The sequence below is a fragment of the Natrix helvetica genome (genome assembly GCF_964273705.1).
Source record: "Natrix helvetica genome assembly, chromosome: 3".
Lineage (NCBI taxonomy): Eukaryota > Metazoa > Chordata > Lepidosauria > Squamata > Natricidae > Natrix > Natrix helvetica.
The window spans coordinates 151,828,406-151,848,917 of NC_138549.1; the positions used below are offsets into that span (position 1 = coordinate 151,828,406).

Here is a 20,512-nt window from a genome sequence, read left to right on the forward strand (position 1 = left end):
TTGGGAAATTTGCCACCTGTTCTCTCAAGAAGATGAGCCCTTTCATAGCTGCTGGAATATTCTTAGGTTAGGCACCCTGCCATTTTAAAATTATTATTATGCGATGTTTATCACAGCTTTTGATCAACTCAGGATGGTGTACACACGTACATATTCCTCATATTTTACCCATAGTAACAACTCTGTGAAGTAGACTTGGTTGAGAAAGAGTGATGGCCCAATTTCACTCAGCTGGTTTTCATGCCTAAGGGAGGATTAGAACTCCATCTCCTGATTTCTAGTCCAGCATTTTAGGAACTACAACAAACTAGCTGTCCAGTGTGGGAACAGCCCAGTACATTATTTGCCTCTGCCTCCACTTTTTCAATTCATTGAAAGCTGCTCTGGTATTTGATTGCCTACTCTCTCCCCAGGATGACAATGAATCTCCCCAATCAATCCCCAGAGAACTTCACCATCAATCTTCCCTGACCGACATTCTAAAAAGAGATCATAAGAAGAAATCAAAGGACCATCTATCTTAGCGACCTAAATAAGAAAGCAAGATAGAAAAAAAGATGGGTAAAGGTTCAGATTTCTATGGATTACCTGGTGAATTCCAGTAAGTTTGTTTGGCATATGGGATTTGTTTGCTGCTGGAAAAAGTCCTGAAATTTTCTTTTAAATTTCCCAATCTAGCTTATGTTCTAAGATTTCCTAATAATTTCCCATCGAGCCAGTTTAGTTTAGCTTCTAGTTTAGTCATGGTTGGCTAGATGCTGCCACCTGCTGTAACACATAAGGAGATACATACATACATACATACATACATACACACACACACACACACACACACACACACACACACACACACTGTGTGTGTATGTATGTGTGTGTGTGTGTATGTGTGTGTGTTGTATTTGTGCTGATAAATAAATAAAGGCACAAATACAACAAAAATATAAAAAGGCAACATTAAAAATAAAAATATGGTTTTCTGCCTGGATGGTCTTTTGTGATGAGCCGAATGACAGAAAGAGGGAGTAGTGAGCTCCCTCCCATATTTGGGCATACCAGGGGTTGTAACACACACACACATACATACATACATACATACATACATACATACATACATACATACATACAATTTGCTTTCGTAGATTTTCATGGGTGTAGGTATGCTGGTCTTGTTGTATTCGGGTCTTTTCCTGTGTAAGATTGAGATTGTCTTGGCAATGTTTCGGCGAGGTCTCACTCGCCATCTTCAGGCTGGTGTTTTCGGCTTAAAGCATGGTCGGAGCTGCTATCTTTCTATAAATCTTGGTGTGTGTGTGTGTGGAGTGCTGGCATTGTTTCAGTAAGTGGATTGATTGGCTCTGTGGTTGTATCATGATTGGTAGATTGGTGCTGATTGGTGCTGGCTGTGTGTCCATTGTTTTGTGTTGTAACTGCCTGTGTGGTGGGTGGGGCTCGTTTGTTGACTAGGGCTGGTTTCCAGATGTCTGGTAGGCGGGAGGTATCGTCACGTTTATTCATGTTGTGGGGGTGTTTCTCCATTTTGATGGCTTCCATAATTATACTCTTGTTGAAGTGTTCAGTTTTGGAGATTAATTTGGTTCCCTCAAAATTAATTTCATGTCCTGTAACTTTAAAATGCTGAAAAAGGGAGGGAGTTTTTTCTTTTTTTCTTACTGCGTTCTTGTGTTCTGCGATGCGTGCATTTATTCTCCTGTTCGTTTGTCCTATGTATGTTGCAGAGCAGATTTTGCATGGTATTTCGTAGACTCCTTGGTTTTCTAGCTGGATTTTGTCTTTGGGATTTCTTAAGATGTTGGCTATTGTTTGGTCAGTGTTGAAGGCTGTCTTGATATTGTGTTTGTGGAGAATGTTGCTGATTTTATCTGTCGTGCCTCTGATGTAAGGGAGGAGGGCGATGCTGTTGTCCTGTTCTATGCCTTGGTTTTTTGGGGGAGTCTCCCTTTGGATTAGGTTGGTAATTGCTTTTCTTTGGAATCCGTTGGAGATTAATACGTTTGTGAGAGTGTGTAATTCAATTTTCAGGTGATCTTTGTCGGCTAGGGGTTTGGTTTTGGAGATGAGGGTCTTGGCTACAGAGTTAATCTGTGCAGGGTGGTGATGGGATTGTGCGTTTAAGTAGCGGTTAGTGTGTGTTTTTTTCTGGTAGATGGTGTGTCCTAGGGAGCCATTGAGTTTTTTGTAGATTAGGACGTCCAGAAAGGGAAGTTGGTTGTTTGCTTCTATTTCCATAGTGAATTGTATTTTGGGGTGTAGGCTGTTGAGGAAGTTGTCCAGTTTTTCTTTCCCATGTACATACAAAACACACTCCACTTCAAAGAAACAGTAAAGAAACAAAACCTACAACCCAGCGACCTACTCATGAGTTTCGATGTCATATCCCTCTTCACCCAAGTGCCAATAAAAGAAGCCTTGACAGCTATCCAGAACAAACACAACCCCCCTAAACACATCCTGGACCTGACCAACCACTGCCTAACCAACACATACTTCATTCATAATGGACAAAGATACAAACAGATAGAAGGAGCATCCATGGGATCACCCCTCTCACTCGTCATTGCGAACTTATACACGGAACATTTTCAAACTAATGCCTTAGATCAGCGATGGCAAACCTTTTTTGGCTCGCGTGCCATAAGTGGGGGGAGCGCAGGGGGGTCGTGTGCAGGCGTGCCGCACCCATAATGCAATGTGCAACCCCCAGTGCACATGCGCACCCTACAGGCGCTCACCCCCATTTTTACATCATTTTTTCGCCCTCCCCAGGCTACAGAGGCTTTATAGGAGCCTGGGGAGGGCGAAAACAGCCTCCCCCGTCCCCCGGAGGCGTCAGGGAAGCCTCCGTATGGTCCCTGAAGCCTTCAGAGCGCTCAAAACGATCCTCCGAGCAAACCGGACTTCCAGCGCCTCGCGTGCCCTGACAAATGGCTCCACGTGCCAGCTGTGGCACACATACCATAGATTCGCCATCACTGCCTTAGATAGATCTGAACACAAACCCAAACTCTGGCTTAGATATGTTGATGACACTTTCATGATTTGGCCACACGGGAAAGAAAAACTGGACAACTTCCTCACACATCTCAACAGCCTACACCCCAAAATGTCAACACAAACTTAACAAAAAAAAAACAGTGAAGAAAATCATGTAGATGAACATGTTTAAAGATGAGGGAAAATCTAGCTTGAATTTATAATTCTATATTAAGTTTGGGAAGATTTTTAAAAAAATCTTTGCATTTGCAAATTGAACTGTTTGATTATAAATTATCCTGTGTCATTAAATTGCAATTGCCTGTGGTATTCCTGTCACAATATCACTATCCATACAGCAGGACTGCCTTTCACAAAATGTCCTTGTGGAAGAGTTATATTAGGCATTGTTAATGTTGGAGAAGACATTGTACTTGAAGCACAAGGTTTATTGTCAACTTATCCTTATTTCTGTAATCTAATCAAGGCTGCTCTTGGGCTACTCAATACATCGAGGCTGCTCTTGGACATTTTGATACCCAATAGAAATCTAGAAGGCTTCTCCTCAGCTCAGTTCCTATTTGCGCCAAACTGAAATCTTCAACGCTCTATTGAGTATACTAAAAAAACTTTTTGTGTGTATCTGCAGGGATTTTCAATATGTCATAGAAATTCCTATCATTGTATTATTATTTAAAAGAAACTCTAGTACTATTTGAAATTTTCAAGGACTAATAAGTAGTCCAATGGGGGCAGAAGAAGAAAATGGCTTTTGTGTTGACATTCATTAAATGAAATGCTTACAACAGAGATGCATGTTACCGAGAATTTTCCAAATGTCAAATTTTATTCTCTGAAGTTGAACCCCACGTCTCACCAATTATGAAACTTCAAAAGAAGCAGAGTAAAACCCACTTGATCAAAAGCAAATATACGTAATATGTTATATGAATTTCCTGGGTGCTTGTGGGAGAAGCAGTGGGGAGTGGCCACTAGTGAAGGCTTGATTAAGATATAGACTTAAAATAGGATGCTCATCCCAAATGCAAAGTTAGGCTTGGTTCACAGAAACAAGCAGCTAGAGAGGCAGCTAGAGAGGACTATTTTGTGAAGCAAACTATTCAAATGTCACACAAACACAGTTTTAGCATTGCCAAAACAAACCAAGCCAAAAGGGGTAGGATAGCTTAAGTGGCATAGCAAAAATTTCTGTATTCACTAGCTTCCCTTACTCCTGTAGACTTGAGACCGTTTTGTTTGCCTTACTAGATGCTTGTATAATGTGAGATTTGGACAAGGGACAGAAACAAGGAAAGAGTGAGACTAGGCAGGGTTACAGCCAGCAATATTGACTGACTAGAATGGTCAAGCTAGCTCTTACGAATCATTATATTAGAGTCAATGGAAGGGAACAGCTCAACATAGCACAGCACAGCAAAACATAGCACAGCACAGCAAAACACATTTGATTTTTACAAACAGACTTGGCCTGCAGCAGTTGAAGGTGTATCTATTGTACAATGCTTTATGAAATTGCCTTATGCTAAATGCTATCAGTAATTCAACTAGCACATATTATCTTCGTGGGTAAAAATAGTCATGTATGTTTCAACAAAAAGGATAAGAAGAAAGGTATCAGGGAGGGAGGGAGGGGGAGAGAGAGAGAGAGAGAGAGAGAGAGAGAGAGAGAGAGAGAGAGAGAGAGAGAGAGGGGGAGAGAGAGAGAGAGAATATGAGAGAATGCCCACTTTGAAGAGAAATATTTCACCAGAGAAGATTGTGACTGAGTAATTAGTATTTGACTACTATTGAGCTGAAGTGCTATCCATACATATGAAAACCATGTTAGTATATGATAGCAAAAAACCAGGAGTTGGATAGCACCTTTTTTGACTAATAAACGTCCTAAAAGTCACATTTGATATGCTGCAGCCCACTTCATCAGCTGCACAAACCAGCTTGACTGGTGTAGGATTTAAATTGAGGTGGGGTGGGGGAGAGATGGAAAGACAGAATGGTAATACAGATGCAGGTTACATGTGTAATAGACTACAAATATCTATTGCAATGTGTTAAGACCCATTGTGTTCCTTGAGACAGTTGTTTGATGTATGTGAGTTCAATTGGCAGGAATGATAGCTTTCTTTTTAAGTGGAGATACCACAAATTGAATTTGAGATCTTTTCTATAGAAAACAATACACACTGCAATTAATTTTAAGTCTTCTACTAAGGAGAAAGGACACCAGCAAAAATGTTCTGAACTGAAATTATCTAGATTGCAAGCTCCTATAAAGATTTCAGGGCAACATAACATCAACAGATGTTAGATACCCAGACTGTCCATTCATAGTTCAAAAACATCTGGAAAATACCAAGTTTTGAAAGATTGTTTCAGGAGCTGGAATGGAACCTCTTCCCCGAAGCCCCTACACTGGAAGCAGAGCTGTGATTTGTCTTTGCATGACAAGATTACTCCTTTTTTTAAGAAGTACTAAAAATGGCACAACAAGAATTAGCCACATCAGCAGATAATTCTGATTTCTTTTGAGTCTATCATTTTCATTTATTATTCTTAGAGTTCCCAAAACATTTTGTGCTACTGGGAAATTATATATTTTCAATGGACCAGGTATTGTCATATATGAGGGGTGTCAAACTCGATTTCATTGAGGGCTGCACCAGGATTGTGTTTGATCACAGGGGGGCTGGGGTGAGCATAGCTGTGAAGTGGCCAGCTCCACTTCACTCATATCAGGGCACCTGTGGTGGCACTCTGCCAGTGAAAACGGGCTCCTGAGCTCTGTTTTAGGCTGCAACAGCTTCCTGCAACCCTTTGCCAGTGAAAATGGAGCTTGCAAGGGCCACACATGGCCCTCCCGAGCTCCGTTTTCACTGGCAGAGGCACCACGGGCCGGTCCTTCATTGTTTCCAGGGCGACCCCACAGGCCAGATCTAAGCACCCCACAGGCTGGATCCAGCCCCTGGGCCTTGAGTTTGACACTACTGTCATATATCCATATCTATAATCATCTACTCCATAACTGACCACTTACTGCGAATCTCAGCTGTAGCATACTTTGGAATCATGGAGTCTGTGGTGAGTTCCGGGTGAAGAATACATCCATGAGTGTAGGCATCCATGGGTAAGGAATCTAGGATTTCTCTATACTGCATTACTCGTGAATGAAGGAGGCTTCCGTTCTCAGGAACTAGCTGGATGACGTGCTCTGCAAAACAAGAAACAGTCAAGTAGACTTTAATTGTATAGACAATGCTTTTATCTGATGTTTCTTTTTCCACAAAGCTAACTTCTTGTAAATAACTTACTTATTGAAAATAAGTGCTCCATTCTGTGCTATTTATAGACTCATATTTAAAGGGTAATTTTGCATCTTGGATTTGAAATATCAAGGAAATCCCCAGGATTTTACCAAAATTAGCACAAAATTGTTATTTAGCAGTAAGTTATAACCCCAGCAACTAAACATGTATAGTTGAATGACAATTGATAGCAAAAAATGTAAGGGTATTTCTCTTGTAACGCTAACATAAAGTGATTTTTAAATCTTTAGCTAAGACTTTTGTTTTCTTTTCAAATTTCCTGCATCAGCTGCATTTGACATGGCATTGAATAATTGGAGTTCTGTCCTATACTGCTGGGTCCTGTGTTTGTAGAGAAGAATAAATTGGAAAGACTGGATTTAATTTGTAAAGTAATTCTAACTATAGGAGTTCAGCAACAGAGTGGTCAACGCCTGGAATGCCCTACCTGACTCTTGTTACATCCTATAACCCTCACAGCTTCAACCTTAAACTGTCTACGGTGGACCTCACCCAGGGGTGATATTCAGCAGGTTCTGACAAGTTCTGTAGAACATGAGTGGAAATTTTGAGTAGTTCGGAGAACCGGCAAATACTACCTTTGGCTGGCCACAGAGTGGGGTGGGAATGAAGATTTTGCAGTATCCTTCCCCTGCCACGCCCACCAAGCCACGCCCATAGAACTGGTAGTAAAAAAAAATGAATTTCATCACTGACCTCACCCCATTCCTAAGAGGTCCATAAAAGGAGCGTGCATAAGTGCACTAGCACGCTTACCGTCCCTGTCCTACTGTCCACATTTATTTATTTCGTTTGTTCATGTCCATGTTCATACCTGCTATTTTGTACATGTTTGACAAACTAAATAAATAAATAAAATTTGTTGAGTGGATGGCAGTACTCTGGTTCTAACCATATTAAGCCAGCTTAGAAGATAAGAATACATTTCAGAATTAACTTGATAAGGTAGAGAAATGCATGGATAATGGTAGAATTCAATTTAATAAATGCCTTTTTCCAAGCATGACAGGATATATCTGACAGACTTTGCACGAGTACATCTGAATAGAATCATTAAATTGTGCTGATATTAATTTGAATTAGGAGAAGGTAGAAGTAATGTATTTGACCTGGCTCATACATATGTTATTAAATCTGAATTAGCACTACATGAAGACACATCCATAATGCATTACCCGGGCATATAATTCATGTTTTCTTCAGAATCTCTACAGGTAGCCCTCAACTTACAATAGTTCACTTAGTGACCGTTCAAAGTTACAGCAGCATTGAAAAAAGTGGCTTATGACACATTTACAGCAATTGCATCATCTCCATGGTCACATGATCAAAATTCAGACACTTGGGAACTGACTCAGATTTATGACCGTTACAGTGTCCCAGGCTCATGTGATCCCCTCATGTGAACTTCTGATAAGCAAAGTCAATGGGAAAACCAGGTTTACTTAACAACTGTGCTACTAATTTAACAACAGCAGTGATTTACTGAACAACTGTGGCAAAAAAGGTCATAAAATGAAGCAAAATTCACTTAACAAATGTTTCACTTAGCAACAAAAATTTGGGCTCAACTGTAGTCGTAAATCGAGGACTACCTGTACTATTTATGCGAGGCACAGTTTCTGACTTATCTTTTACAGGTTTGATTCTATATTTCAGTCCTCATGTTCCCTTGTCCAAATGTAAGAACCTATTCCCTGGCTCTCATCCCAGATCTCCCAAACGCCATCCCTGAATCAGTTCATTGTAGAAAATGTCTCTGGTCTCATTAAAGCTATCCTTTCAAAATAATTCACCTAAATTGCCCCATTATGGTGACAGACGCTTTATCTGTTAATTAAAGTTACTTCTGGAAAGCAGAGAAGATAACGTAGAAGAATGAAAATCATTCCTCTGAATATCTAGTTCTTATTTTAAAGAGGTTTTGGCTTTTATTTACTAATCTCAGTTAATAGTCAGGAAAAAAATATGCAGCATGATTTAGAAGATTTGTTTTCCTTTCATTTTTTTGCTGCCAAAAGGCTCTGTTCCACTGGAGTTTGACTTTTCCTCTGAAATAAATATGAAATCAAATTCTTTATTACAAGTCAGCCACCCTGACTGAATAAAACTGATTAAATAGATTCTATAAATTAGAGCTACAAGATAGAACATACAGATAGAATAAAGTGTACAAAATATATAGATCTACCATCATGCTCGCACCATTTTGCTGTCGGCAATATATAAGTTTTACAAGCTGAAAAAACAAATGTTATAATGGTAGGGGTTGCCTTGCGGTCCTTATCTGCTATTACAAATTACATAAAAAATTATTCGCTCCATTCCAGAAATAGAATTAGAAGAGTACCTTGTGTGTGTCCCAAAAGAACTTACAGCATAATAGAATATGACAGTCTGTGTTTCAATATTACCATCATTACAAGGGCAAAGCCTTTCTGCTTATGGAATCTTACAAAAAAAATTTCCTCCATTTCTGCTAATAGTATAATATTGTACTATGGTAATGTAAATGCTTGCTGAAATTTATTGTTTGAGTTGATCAGCATATATTACTGCTTTAACATGTACATCAATGTGTTCCAATTGTACCCTAGAGGAGAGTTTATTATATTCCGATTGTGATTTTATATTAGAACAGAACATAAGAAGAGAGTTGGAAAGGACCTTGGAGGTCTTCTAGTCCAACCCCCTGCTCAAGAATCAAGGATCCTTTGCTTAAGAACCACCATTACCTGATCCTAACAGGAAACATGCTATGGGAGACAAGCAATTCCTTAAGTAGCCAGGCATTCATTCATTCATTCATTCATTCATTCATTCATTCATTCATTCATTCATTCATTTATTTATTTATTTATTTATTTATTTATTTATTTGCCTATTTATGCATGGCAACTCAAGAGGGCTTACAGAATATAAAACCCTATATAATATCAATAAAACTAATAAAAGAAGAGTCATGTGTGTGATGATTTAACACAATATAAAGCCAGACAGCAAGGAGCTTGAACCAGAGGCTTGAGCCAGAGGTTACCCAATCTAAGATTGGCGACGAAGGTGGGATTGGAAGGCAATTAGGCAAAGCAAAAAGAACGTAGCAATCCAGCAAGTAAATCCAGCCCGGAGCTCAGTGTGGCTTCGAGCAGCCATTTTTGAGCGGCAAACTCAAATACCCCTCAGAACACAAAATGGCCATGCACGCCCCACCAACTCAGTATGACCCAGTCACCGAACACTGGGAATCGTATATGCGGAGGTTCGACTGCTTCCTCGAAACCAACAACCTCATGGGCCTTTCTGAAGGCCGCAAGAAGAACATGTTCCTGTGTTACTGTGGACGGGAAGTGTTCGAAACAGCCAAAGACCTATCTGAGCCAACGCCGCTACAATCGGTCGCTTGGTCAGTGCTCCAACAGACGCTGAGGACACACTACGCTCTCAAGCCGTCTAAGCATGTCCGTCGGCACGAATGTAATGTTCGTAATCAGAAGGAAAGTGAATTGATCAACAAGTATTTTGCAGCTCTACGCAGCGTATTGCAAGTTCCGAGACCTAGACGAACTTATACTAGACCGCATCATATGCGGTGTGCGTGACATTAATTTACAGAGGCGGAGAGAATGGTGAGATTTGCAAAAGAGGCCCTATCCAGGATGGGCCCGGGAGATTGGCAAACACAGGTTGACCATTATCTTCTAAGTCAACACATCACGCCAAATTCCACTACAGGGAGAAGCCCCTCCGAGCTTCTCATGTGTCACCAGCTAAGGTCCCACTTAGACCGGCTGCACCGAAACTATTCTGCCGCCTCACCCCCAGACTCCACAAGCAAAATTCGGAATTTTAGCATAGGGGATTCAGTTTACGCCCACTATTATGTCGGGGGAACTCTGTGGATTCCTGCCACAGTGATAGGCATCACCAGGCCTTGCTCTTATCTTGAGAGCTTGAGGACGGTCGGAATTGGAGAAGGCACGTTGACCAACTCCGTGGCCACCTCTCCAACTCCACTCTCAGGCAGCCAGAAGTAACTCCTGCTTGAGTTAGCCAAAGCCCTACCCAAAAGGAGCATGAGGTCACTCCTTCCACAGCCAACTCAAACCCGAGGACACCGGGATACTTAGCTACTTGTGTTGCAGGCTCGCAGCCAGCTCTGAGCGAACTGGCTCTAGAAGCTCCAGCCGCGGCCTGTGAAAGGTTCCAGGAGCTTCCACCAAGTGAAGCTGCAGAGCAAACAGGTCCATCCGACCTGTCCGAAGAACACCCTCCGACTGAACTGCGCAGGTCTGGCAGAGCTACCAAAAACCCCGCCTACCTTCATGACTACGTTACCAGTAGGATGATTCCATCTAAGAGGGGAGGGGTGTTAGATACTAGCTACAGTTATAATGGTTTCCACCAAGGTCCTCTGTTCCGGCGGGAACAGAGGTTTAATCTCATTGGTCGAAGGGTCTGACAGCTCCCTATAAAAGGGCTGCTGTCAGACTCAACCTTCGCTGGATTGTACATACTTGTTCTGTTACAATAAAGAGCTGTTGTTGCCTTTAGCCTGAGTGTGCCTTTCCTTACCCAATCTAACATAAAACATACACATCATTACATCATCCCTCTTAAGTATAAGACATCTAATATGATACAAAGTCTTTCCATATTTTTGGTTTAATAGCTAATGACCATAGCGAGAGAAAGTAACCGCTGTCTCATCAGCAGTAGGATTGCTGTCAAGATGAGAGTCACTCCCAGCATTGTCACATGCTGATACGCTTATGTTATCCTTGGTGTCCTTGGTAGACTGTATATCCGTGTTCAGGTGTTTTGTGCCACAATGGTTTGTGCTTCATTTTGCTTGTTATTTGCTGCTTCTTTTTTTATTAAAAAAAATTTTATTTTAAATTTTCAAAACAAACACAACACAAAGAATCCTCCTTCTTTACATACTGTAGAAAGTGTATCAGTTGGTTACAAAAAGCTTTTGTGCATCTCTTACACTGTTGTCACAAATTTGTATTAACTCAAGTATTTTAAATCAGATATTTTTATACATATTACCATCATCATACCTCCATTTTCATTTGACTGTAAATTGTTTAAACGTCCTTCATCATAAAATGTACCAAGATTTAAAACCTGACCACATACTGGCATTTCATTTGTTATTTCTAATATAACAATAACACTATATCCTTATGGCCTATTCTGACGAAACATCAATAATATTTAGTAACAAAAATGTCTAATCCTCCTTTCCAAATCACTGTTTACAATTTACATCCAATTTCCTTATGTTCCTTAAGAGCAAGATAACAGACTGACCAAAACCATTCAAAGCAAATTTCTGCTGTAACTGCTGGCTTCATCAAGACGCAATTGCTAGTAACCAGACTGGGCATCTAGTACACTGAACACTGTTGCTCCTACTAGCTACGTCCTCCATGGTGGGGAGTTTGTAGTGTTCCCTCATTATCACTTTGTTCAAATCCCATGGGTCAATGCATATGAGAATTGAACCTGTGTTCTTCTTCTCCACCACAACCATAGAATTGACCCATTCCGATGGTTCGGTGACCTTCTTTACTACTCCCAGCTTCTTCATCCTAGTGAGTTCCTGTCTAACTTTATCCACAAGAGTTAGAGGTATTTTCCTTGGGGCATGAATGACAGGCTGTGCACCCTCTTTTATATGTATGTGGCTTATACCTGGAAGGCACCCCAGACACTTGAATAGATCACAGTACTCACATTTAATGTCAGCCTCCGTCAGACCTCTATGCCCACCATCCACAGTCATTATGATCTTCACAAGTCCAATCTCTATTTGTTTTGAGACCTAGTACGGCTGGGGCTTACGTTTTTATCACAAACAATTGTAAAACTTGTTCAAATCCCTTGTAAGAGCATTTTGCATGACAGCGACCCATTACTTTCAGCTTTTCTCCACCATGTCCCACTACTTTCGGTAGGCCCAGAGTCTCTAAGGGGGATTCATTCCTGAGGTGTTCCAAGTGTATGTGGCTTGACACACAATTTACTTGTGCTCCAGTATCTATTTTGGATGTGACTGGAGCTTTGTTAGCCCCTATTTGTAATGTTACATTTGCTTCATCTGTACACTGATGTGCTTTCTGTACCGCTGCAAGATATATCAGGGAGCAGTCTGAGACTAATCCTGCTTTGTCATGATTGTCCTCTATGGTATGTACAGCCCGTGTTTGTGACCTTCCAGTTTGTGAAGACAGTTTACACACCCTGACAAAGTGTCCTCTTTTCTTGCATTTATTGCATATCTGCCCCTTGCAGGACAGACACTATTTTTATGATGCATGTTTCCACAATATCCACAAGCTGCTTCTCTGTTATTTGTCCCAGTGCCATGTGTGCCTTTTGTTCCTTTGTGTGCCCTTTCTTGACCATATCTACTGCTTTGAGTTTCTATAGCATTGATCTGGTGCTGTGTTCCTTCCAGTATCTGCATGTCCTTTCTTGACATTTCATATGCTCTGGCAATCCTTATGGCTTTCTCAAGATTTAAGTCTTCCTGCAGCAGTTTTTCCTGAAGTTCCTTAAACTCACTGCCCATCAGAATACGGTCTTTAATCATATCTCAAGCACAGTCTTTAACAAGCAAGCGCAGTTGTGTCACCCATTCATCCACAGATTCACCTCCACACTGGTTCCTCTCACAAAGCAGTTTTCTCTGCACTGTGGAGTTTTTCCTTGGGTTGCAGTATGCTTCAAACTTTGCAAACAGTACCTCTGTTTTCTTTTTGTCCTCTGCAGTGATCTCCCCACTTGCTTGCCAGGCTCTGCACACATCACGTCCTTTCTGTCCCACACATATCAGAAAGTGTGCTGCTTTCTGTTGATCAGTCCACTTGTCTGCATCAGGTCCTGCATACACAAGCTCTATCAGCTCCCTCCACTTTGACCAGTTTTCAGATGTATTCCCTGACTCCAAATCCAGGGAAGGAATGTTCTTTGTGTTGCTGTTTGCTGCCATGACTCTTCTCACCCACTCCTGGTACCATGTGATGATTTAATACAAATAAAGGCACACAGCAAGGAGCTTGAACCAGAGGCTTGTCTTTACTCAGCAGCAGCCATCTTACAACAACTTCCTGCCCCCAGATCACATGACTAGAAATGTTAACTGTTTCCTAACATGCATAAAGAACTGGGCATAACAATTGAACTTAAGATGTAACATAAAACATACACATCATTACAATATGATATATTAATATACTAAAATCACACCTCCCGTGGCAACAGAACCTTACATGATCCATTTAATGGGCTCCATCCTGCTCTGGGCTCCCCAGGCCCACTGGCAGAACCAGGTCTTCAGTGCCTTCTGGAACAGTGCTAGAATAGGGGCCATTTTAATCTCTGTGGGGATGATGTTCTAGAGAGAGGGGGCCACCATGGAAAATGACCTTTTTGGGTGTATCTCCTTAGGGAATGGGACCCACAACATTCCTTACCTTCCCACTCTGATGAGTTGGATAGATTTGACCGGCAAGAGACGGTCCCTCAGATAGCCTGATCCCAAACCATGAAGGGCTTTAAAGGTGACAACTAGCACTTTGAATTGCACCCAGAAGTAAATTCGCAGCCAATGCAGTTCCCACAGGAGATGTGATCCATGTACACACCGGGGTCTGCATAAAACCATGTGGGCCGCTGCATTTTGCACCAACTAGGTGCTCTTCAAGGGCAGCCCCATGTAGAGCGAGTTGCAATATTCAAGATGGGAAGTGACTAGGGCATGAGTGACTATGAGTAGGAACTGTTCATCCAGGAAAGGGCATAACTGGTGCACAGCCTAAAATTGCACACAGGCCCTCCTGGCTATATAGGGCTTTATGGGTGACCACCATTTTGAATCGAACTCAGGAGCAAACTGGCAACTGATGCAACTTGCAAAGCAGAGGTGTTAACAGGAGCATACAAAGACATACCCATCACTGCCTGCACCACTGCACTGTAGACCAGTTGAAGCTTCTGGGTCATATTCAAAGACAGCCCATGTAGAATGAATTGCAATAATCAAGCCATAAGGACCAGAGATTTAGGAAAGAGTGCAACTGGTGCACCAAATGACATTTGGCAAAAACTTTCCTGGCCTGGTCACTTGCAGGCACTGTGAGTCTAGAGGATTTCAAATTGCACAGCACCCTTGAATGATGAAATAGTACCCATCTTGGTAAGGCTACACTTGGAATACTGCATTCAGTTTTGGTCGCCATGATGTAGAAAAGATGTGGAGACTCTAGAAAGAGTGCAGAAAAGAGCAACAAAGATGATTAGGGGACTGGAGACTAAAACATGAAGAACGGTTGCAGGAACTGGGTATGTCTAGTTTAATGAAAAGAAGGACTAGGGGAGACATGATAGCAGTGTTCCAATATCTCAGGGGTTGCCACAAAGAAGAGGGAGTCAAACTATTCTCCAAGGCACCTGAGGGTAGAACAAGAAGCAATGGGTGGAAACTAATCAAGGAGCGAAGCAACTTAGAACTGAGGAGAAATTTCCTGACAGTTAGAACAATTAATCGGTGGAACAGCTTGCCTCCAGAAATTGTGAATGCCCCAACACTGGAAGTCTTTAAGAAGATGTTGGATAGCCATCTGTCTGAAACGGTATAGGGTTTCCAGCCTAGGCAGGGGGTTGGACTAGAAGACCTCCAAGGTTCCTTCCAACTCTACTATTGTATTGTATCTAAGGTCAAAGTTGGAATACCCCCAAATCTGGGTGGTCCAAATATCCTGAATCACTCAGTCTTTGTAGGATTGAGTCTGGGAGGGTTTCTTTCCAGCAAAACCTGCACAGTCTCCAGATTCTGGATGAGAACCAGGACAATCTCACTTGGCCAACCCAAGTTGAAAGATATAATTTGTCATCATAAGCATACTGATGACAGCAAACCCAAAACCAGTGGATTGCTTCACCCAGCATTTTCATGTAGATTTTGAAAAGAAGATGAGAGAGAATAGAATCCTGTGGCACATGACAAATAAGGGATCTAGAGGACGATCTCTCCTCAACAATGCTAATTGGAACTGGCCCTAAAGAAAGAATGAGAAACACCATAAAATGGTGCCATCAATCCACAACCCACAGAGCTGGCTCAGAAGGATACTATAATCAATAGTACCGAAAATGATCTAGAGGTCAAGGAACACAAGGATGGAATTACCATCACTTTGCCACATGTCATAAGCAAGTGTAATTGAAGTGGTCTCAGTATGGATCTAGATAATTCATTTCCTCCAGGATTCCTGTCAGTTAGAGACCAATCACTTGGTCAACAACCTTCTTCAAAAGTGGGGATACTTAAAAGCAGGGGATACATAAAGCAAATGTTTGAACATTGAAAATTTTTTTATCCAGACTCAAATACCACTGAGGAATAATTACCAAATCAAAGGAGATTCATTACCAGAAAAAAATACTTAAGGATGCTAAATTTGAAGAGATTCAGAAAAATTGTGAAAATGGAATACCCCAAAACAACAGTAGAACAACTCAAATAACAACAATTGCAAATATAAAAGAAATAGCTGAAATGAACTGCAAAAAAATGATAATTTGAAAGTGGCCAAGGAAGACCTGGCACGTATAATGAAGGATCTGAATAAGCTGGTTCCAAGTATCAAAATAACATCTATCAAACAGGCCAACCAGCTTTTCTACAGTACAGCAATGGTAGTTACAGAAGAACTAGCTATCAAAATTTGGAAAAGCAAAATCATATTCAATCCCAAAGTGGAAGACCAGACTTGAGGCCAAAATAAAGAAATTAAGATCATATGCAAGTAATTTAAAGAACATGAAAAAGCAAAAATTGAAGAATGTAAGGATCAAGACAACTCTAATTAACAAATGGGTTGGCACTAGAGAAATTGAAGAAGCTCTGGAAATCATAAAGAAACAAATAACAGCAATAGCAGGGAACATTGAATGCTATGAGGCAAAAATCATCCAATTTAAGCAAAATAAGCTATTTCAATCAGACCAGAGGCAATTCTATATAAATGGCAATAGAAATTGTGAAAATAGAAAACCAAACAAAAAAGAAACAATCCAGTTTTGGAAAGACGACAACAATACAGATGTGGAAAGATTTAAGAGCTTGGTTTTAAGAGCATTGAATTTCTAGAATAATTTTCCATATCTAGTATCTTCCATATTTAAGATAGCTATCATATGGCAACAATGGATAGGCTAATCCAGTGGCAGTCAACCTGGTCCCTACCGCCCACTAGTGGGCATACCAGCTTTCATGGTGGGCAGTAGGGGTTTGCTGTAATTCTGTTGTATAAATTTTATAAAATAAAGTTACTTCCCTACTTTATAAATCACCATTACTGTGGAACCGGTGGGCAGTTAGAACATTTTACTACTAACAGAGATACAAAAGTGGGCGGTAGGTATAAAAAGGTTGACTACCCCTTGGCTAATCCAAGGTGATGGAAGTTGTCTCCATCACCTTGAGGGTTGAGGAAAGTATCTAAAAGTATACCTCCTGTGAAGTTTTTCTCCATGTAGTCAATTATTTGATTGTAGTCACTGATTATATTATCTCCATGGATGATGACAGGTACTTCTTCCCCAAGATTGAGGCGCATAAACCATGGTTCTTTATGCTCAGTCAAGGGCATGCTCACATCTCGTTCTTCACAAGGTATCCCTTTTTCTGCAATGACCAGACGGACCTGTGGGGGGAAAACAGATGAAAAAGATAAGCAATTAGTGTGCAAACTGATGCTACTAGTATTCACAAATAAATTGTAAGAAGCAATTGCAAGTGGTGTGCAATCTACACACATACACACACACACACACAATCATACCAACTCTTGCACCCCTGCTTGGAGTGGTTGTCCACTTCATATGGCCTTTATAATGTTACAGTTATATCTGGACCAGTGGTGAAATTCAACATTTTTTACTACTGGTTCTGTGGGCGTGGCTTGGTGGGCGTGGCAGGAGAAGGATGCTGCAAAATCCCCATTCCCTCCCCACTCTGGGTCCAGCTAGAGGTGGTATTTACTAGTTCTCCAAACTACTCAAAATGTCAGCTACCAGTTCTCCAGAACCTGTCAGAACCTGCTGAATTTCACCCCTGATCTGGACATAGCATTTGGCATTCAGGAAATGCTTAGCTCATATAAATTTATTCTAGCAGTAATTAACGTCTTTAAAATGTTTATAATTATAAGTGAGGATAGCAGATTTCTGGCTTCTGGGATCTATTTTGATTTTGTGAACAAAATGAATATACATAGCGTACACCATGATGAAAGATTCTGATGGGAAAGAAATTGAATTAAAAGCATTCTGAGTCCAAAAATTCATTTTCGGTCCAAGAATTGCAATGATTTCACAGCCTTTAACATAAAACCTGCTCCTGGTTATTCCCATGTTTTTTTATCTCAGCAGGGGAGGGAACAGAAATATCCTCAGGGAGATCACTACTGTCAGAATTATAGGTACCTTGTCATCAGAGCCTCAGCCTTTTACATGACTAGGATGCATGCAGCACATGATAAAAGGGGCAGGATTTCAATTGACTGGTCACTCCTGCCAGTGTGATGCTATTGACCTCTTACAGAAGATGTCCCTGGAGAGAAAAATAATTTTGTTGCCTCTGTTGTTAAATGACAGTGTTGGAAGAAATATCCAGGTCGAGGTCCAAGCTGGAAGAAAGGCACTGGAGACGAAATGGAGGCTGGAGGTTGGTTGGAAAGATGGCTTAATGATGAAGCAGAACCACATGGATGGTCCTGGGCCGCTGACCACATGGAGTTGAGAGTGAGGGGTTTTTATACCTTCTCTTGGGATTTGAACATGAGCTTCCTGTTCCTGCGCAAGAACATGTATTCTACTTGCTGTTGTCAGACTCCCATAAGAGGTTATGTTTGTCTGAGCTAAGATTTGTTGAAGTTTCATCTGCTAATGCAATGTCCTTAGGAGATTGTGCAATGTGGTGAGCTTTGTCTCTGCTGCTAAATGGTCATCTTAAATCCTGGAGGGTCATGTCTTAATCCCATCACCCTGGAGCTGAAAGTCTTTTGTTTTGCCCAGTCCTGCTGGGTCTATTAGGAAGGTGGGGGCTGCTTTCCAAGAGCATGTTTCTCCTTTAGGGAAATATAATATTTTGCCCTTTTTAATATTTCCCAAAATATTTCATTCTTCTAGGAAAGAGGTGGGTGCTAGCTTTCTACAATGGGAACTCAGTAAATTTCTTAAGAGTCTGGGATCACTGGAATTCTCACCAGGATTAGGTGATCTTAGATACTCTCTAACAAAATATCAACATACTAATAAGAAATGGAATCTCTGAATGTGAATGATTATATAGCCAAAACAATACCATAACATAATTTCTTGTAATTTGTACTTCATTCCCTCTTTTCCGTTTTAGGAATATAAAATACATTATTAAACCAAAAGGTTTTTAATAGCATCCACTTAAAAGGAGACATTGTAGAAATGGACACCAGATAATACACAATTTATTTCATTTGGGTAGTAATATTTTAGCCACAAATCCAATTATATATTGAGCTAAATTTCCAGAAAAGGAACAAGTATAGTAGTTGGATTAATAGATGCACAAATAGAAAAGATGTAGACTAAGAAGTGGGTGGATATAAAATCTGGACAATAACACATTTTAAAAGTTCTTAATTATGCAAAGCTTTAGCTCTCTTGAGAAGTTATAATGCTGAGAAGGGCAAAGGGAAAGAGAAAAAGAGGAGGACCAATAGCAAGATGTATGGTCACGATTACAGCAGTGATGGATGCATTATTGGAAAACAAAAGAGCCAGTTTGGAAACTGACCATCCTGAAGGTTTAATCATTGTGATTGTTAAGAGTTGACAATGACTTGATGGCACATAATAAACCAGTTATAGTGTTTCCTATAATTGTGTGTGTGTGTGTAGTTTATTTGTATTGAATATTAATATATGTGTAACTTATAACTTAATTTTTCATGTGATGTGATTGATGCCTAGAGCTGAAATATACTTTTTGATTTTTACTCCGGCGATGCTAGGTCCCACTTGTAGTCCCCTTTGCTTTCACACTATTCCATTTTAATAAGCAATAATGAATTATACAGCACAACAGATGTCTAGAATATAATAAAATAACAGAGTTGGAAGGGACCTTGGAGGTCTTCTAGTCCAACCCCCTGCTTAGGCAGGAAACTCTGTAGCATTTCAAACAAATGGTTATCCAACCTCTTCTTAAAAACTTCCAGTGTTAGAACATTCACAACTTCTGGAGGAGAGGTGGGTTGCTGCCGGTTCAGCCCGCTTCGGCCGAACCGATAGTAGAATTCAAGCCTGGGTCGCAGAACCGGCAGTGACCCAGGCTTGACATGCCCCCGAACCAGTTCTCTAGTGTTTTCTGCCGTTGCCGGCATGGTTCTGGGTATGCGCAGAGCAATTTTTAGTCAAATGCACATGCGTAAGCAATGTGTGGCTGGTGCACGCATGAGCGAAGCAAGCGCGCAGCAAACTGGTACTAACTGGTTCAGGAACTGACCCCTATGCTGGAGGCAAGCTGTTCCACTGAATAATTGTTCTAACTGTCAGGAAATTTCTCCTTAGTTCTAGGTTGCTTCTCTCCTTGATGTGGAAACTCATTGCTTCTTGTCCTGCCCTCAGGTGCTTTGGAGAATAGTTTGACTCCCTCTTCTTTGTGGCAACCCCTGAGATATTGGAACACTGCTATCACGTCTCCCCTAGTCCTTCTTTTCATTAAACTAGACATACCCAGTTCCTGCAACCGTTCTTTATATGTTTTAGCCTCCAGTCCCCCTCCAGTCTAAAATAAAGAAATAGCTTCCCATTGCCTATTCTCCACCATGGATTTGAGAACTAAATGATAGTTGCTATCAATTCATAATAAGCAAGTATATGTTAGGCATTAAGCATTTTCCTACATTTAGGTTAGCTACCTGAATGCTAATATCAAGAGAATACCAGTACCTTGGCAACCATATATATTAAAAGCTTCCTCCATTCTCTCTTCCAACGTTCTCCTTACTCATTACTTAACATGTTATTTCTGGCCAACTGAGATTAACTATATTTGTTCTTCCTCTGCCATCTATCAACCTTCATGCTTTATTCATCAGTAGCATCCTCTGTTCTACCTA

At 40.8% G+C, this 20,512-nt stretch overlaps 1 protein-coding gene across 1 annotated transcript in view; it reads right to left on the reverse strand.

The window, feature by feature from the left end:
* Positions 1–20,512, reverse strand: part of GDAP1L1 (ganglioside induced differentiation associated protein 1 like 1) — a 64,188-nt gene that overhangs the window by 16,044 nt on the left and 27,632 nt on the right. Inside the window, exons 2-3 of the mRNA XM_081945994.1 lie at positions 16,861–17,053; positions 6,047–6,220 (exon numbers count right to left, since the gene is read on the reverse strand). Coding sequence (XP_081802120.1) covers positions 6,047–6,220; positions 16,861–17,053 — 367 coding nt within the window. The remainder of the gene's footprint in view (positions 1–6,046; positions 6,221–16,860; positions 17,054–20,512) is intronic.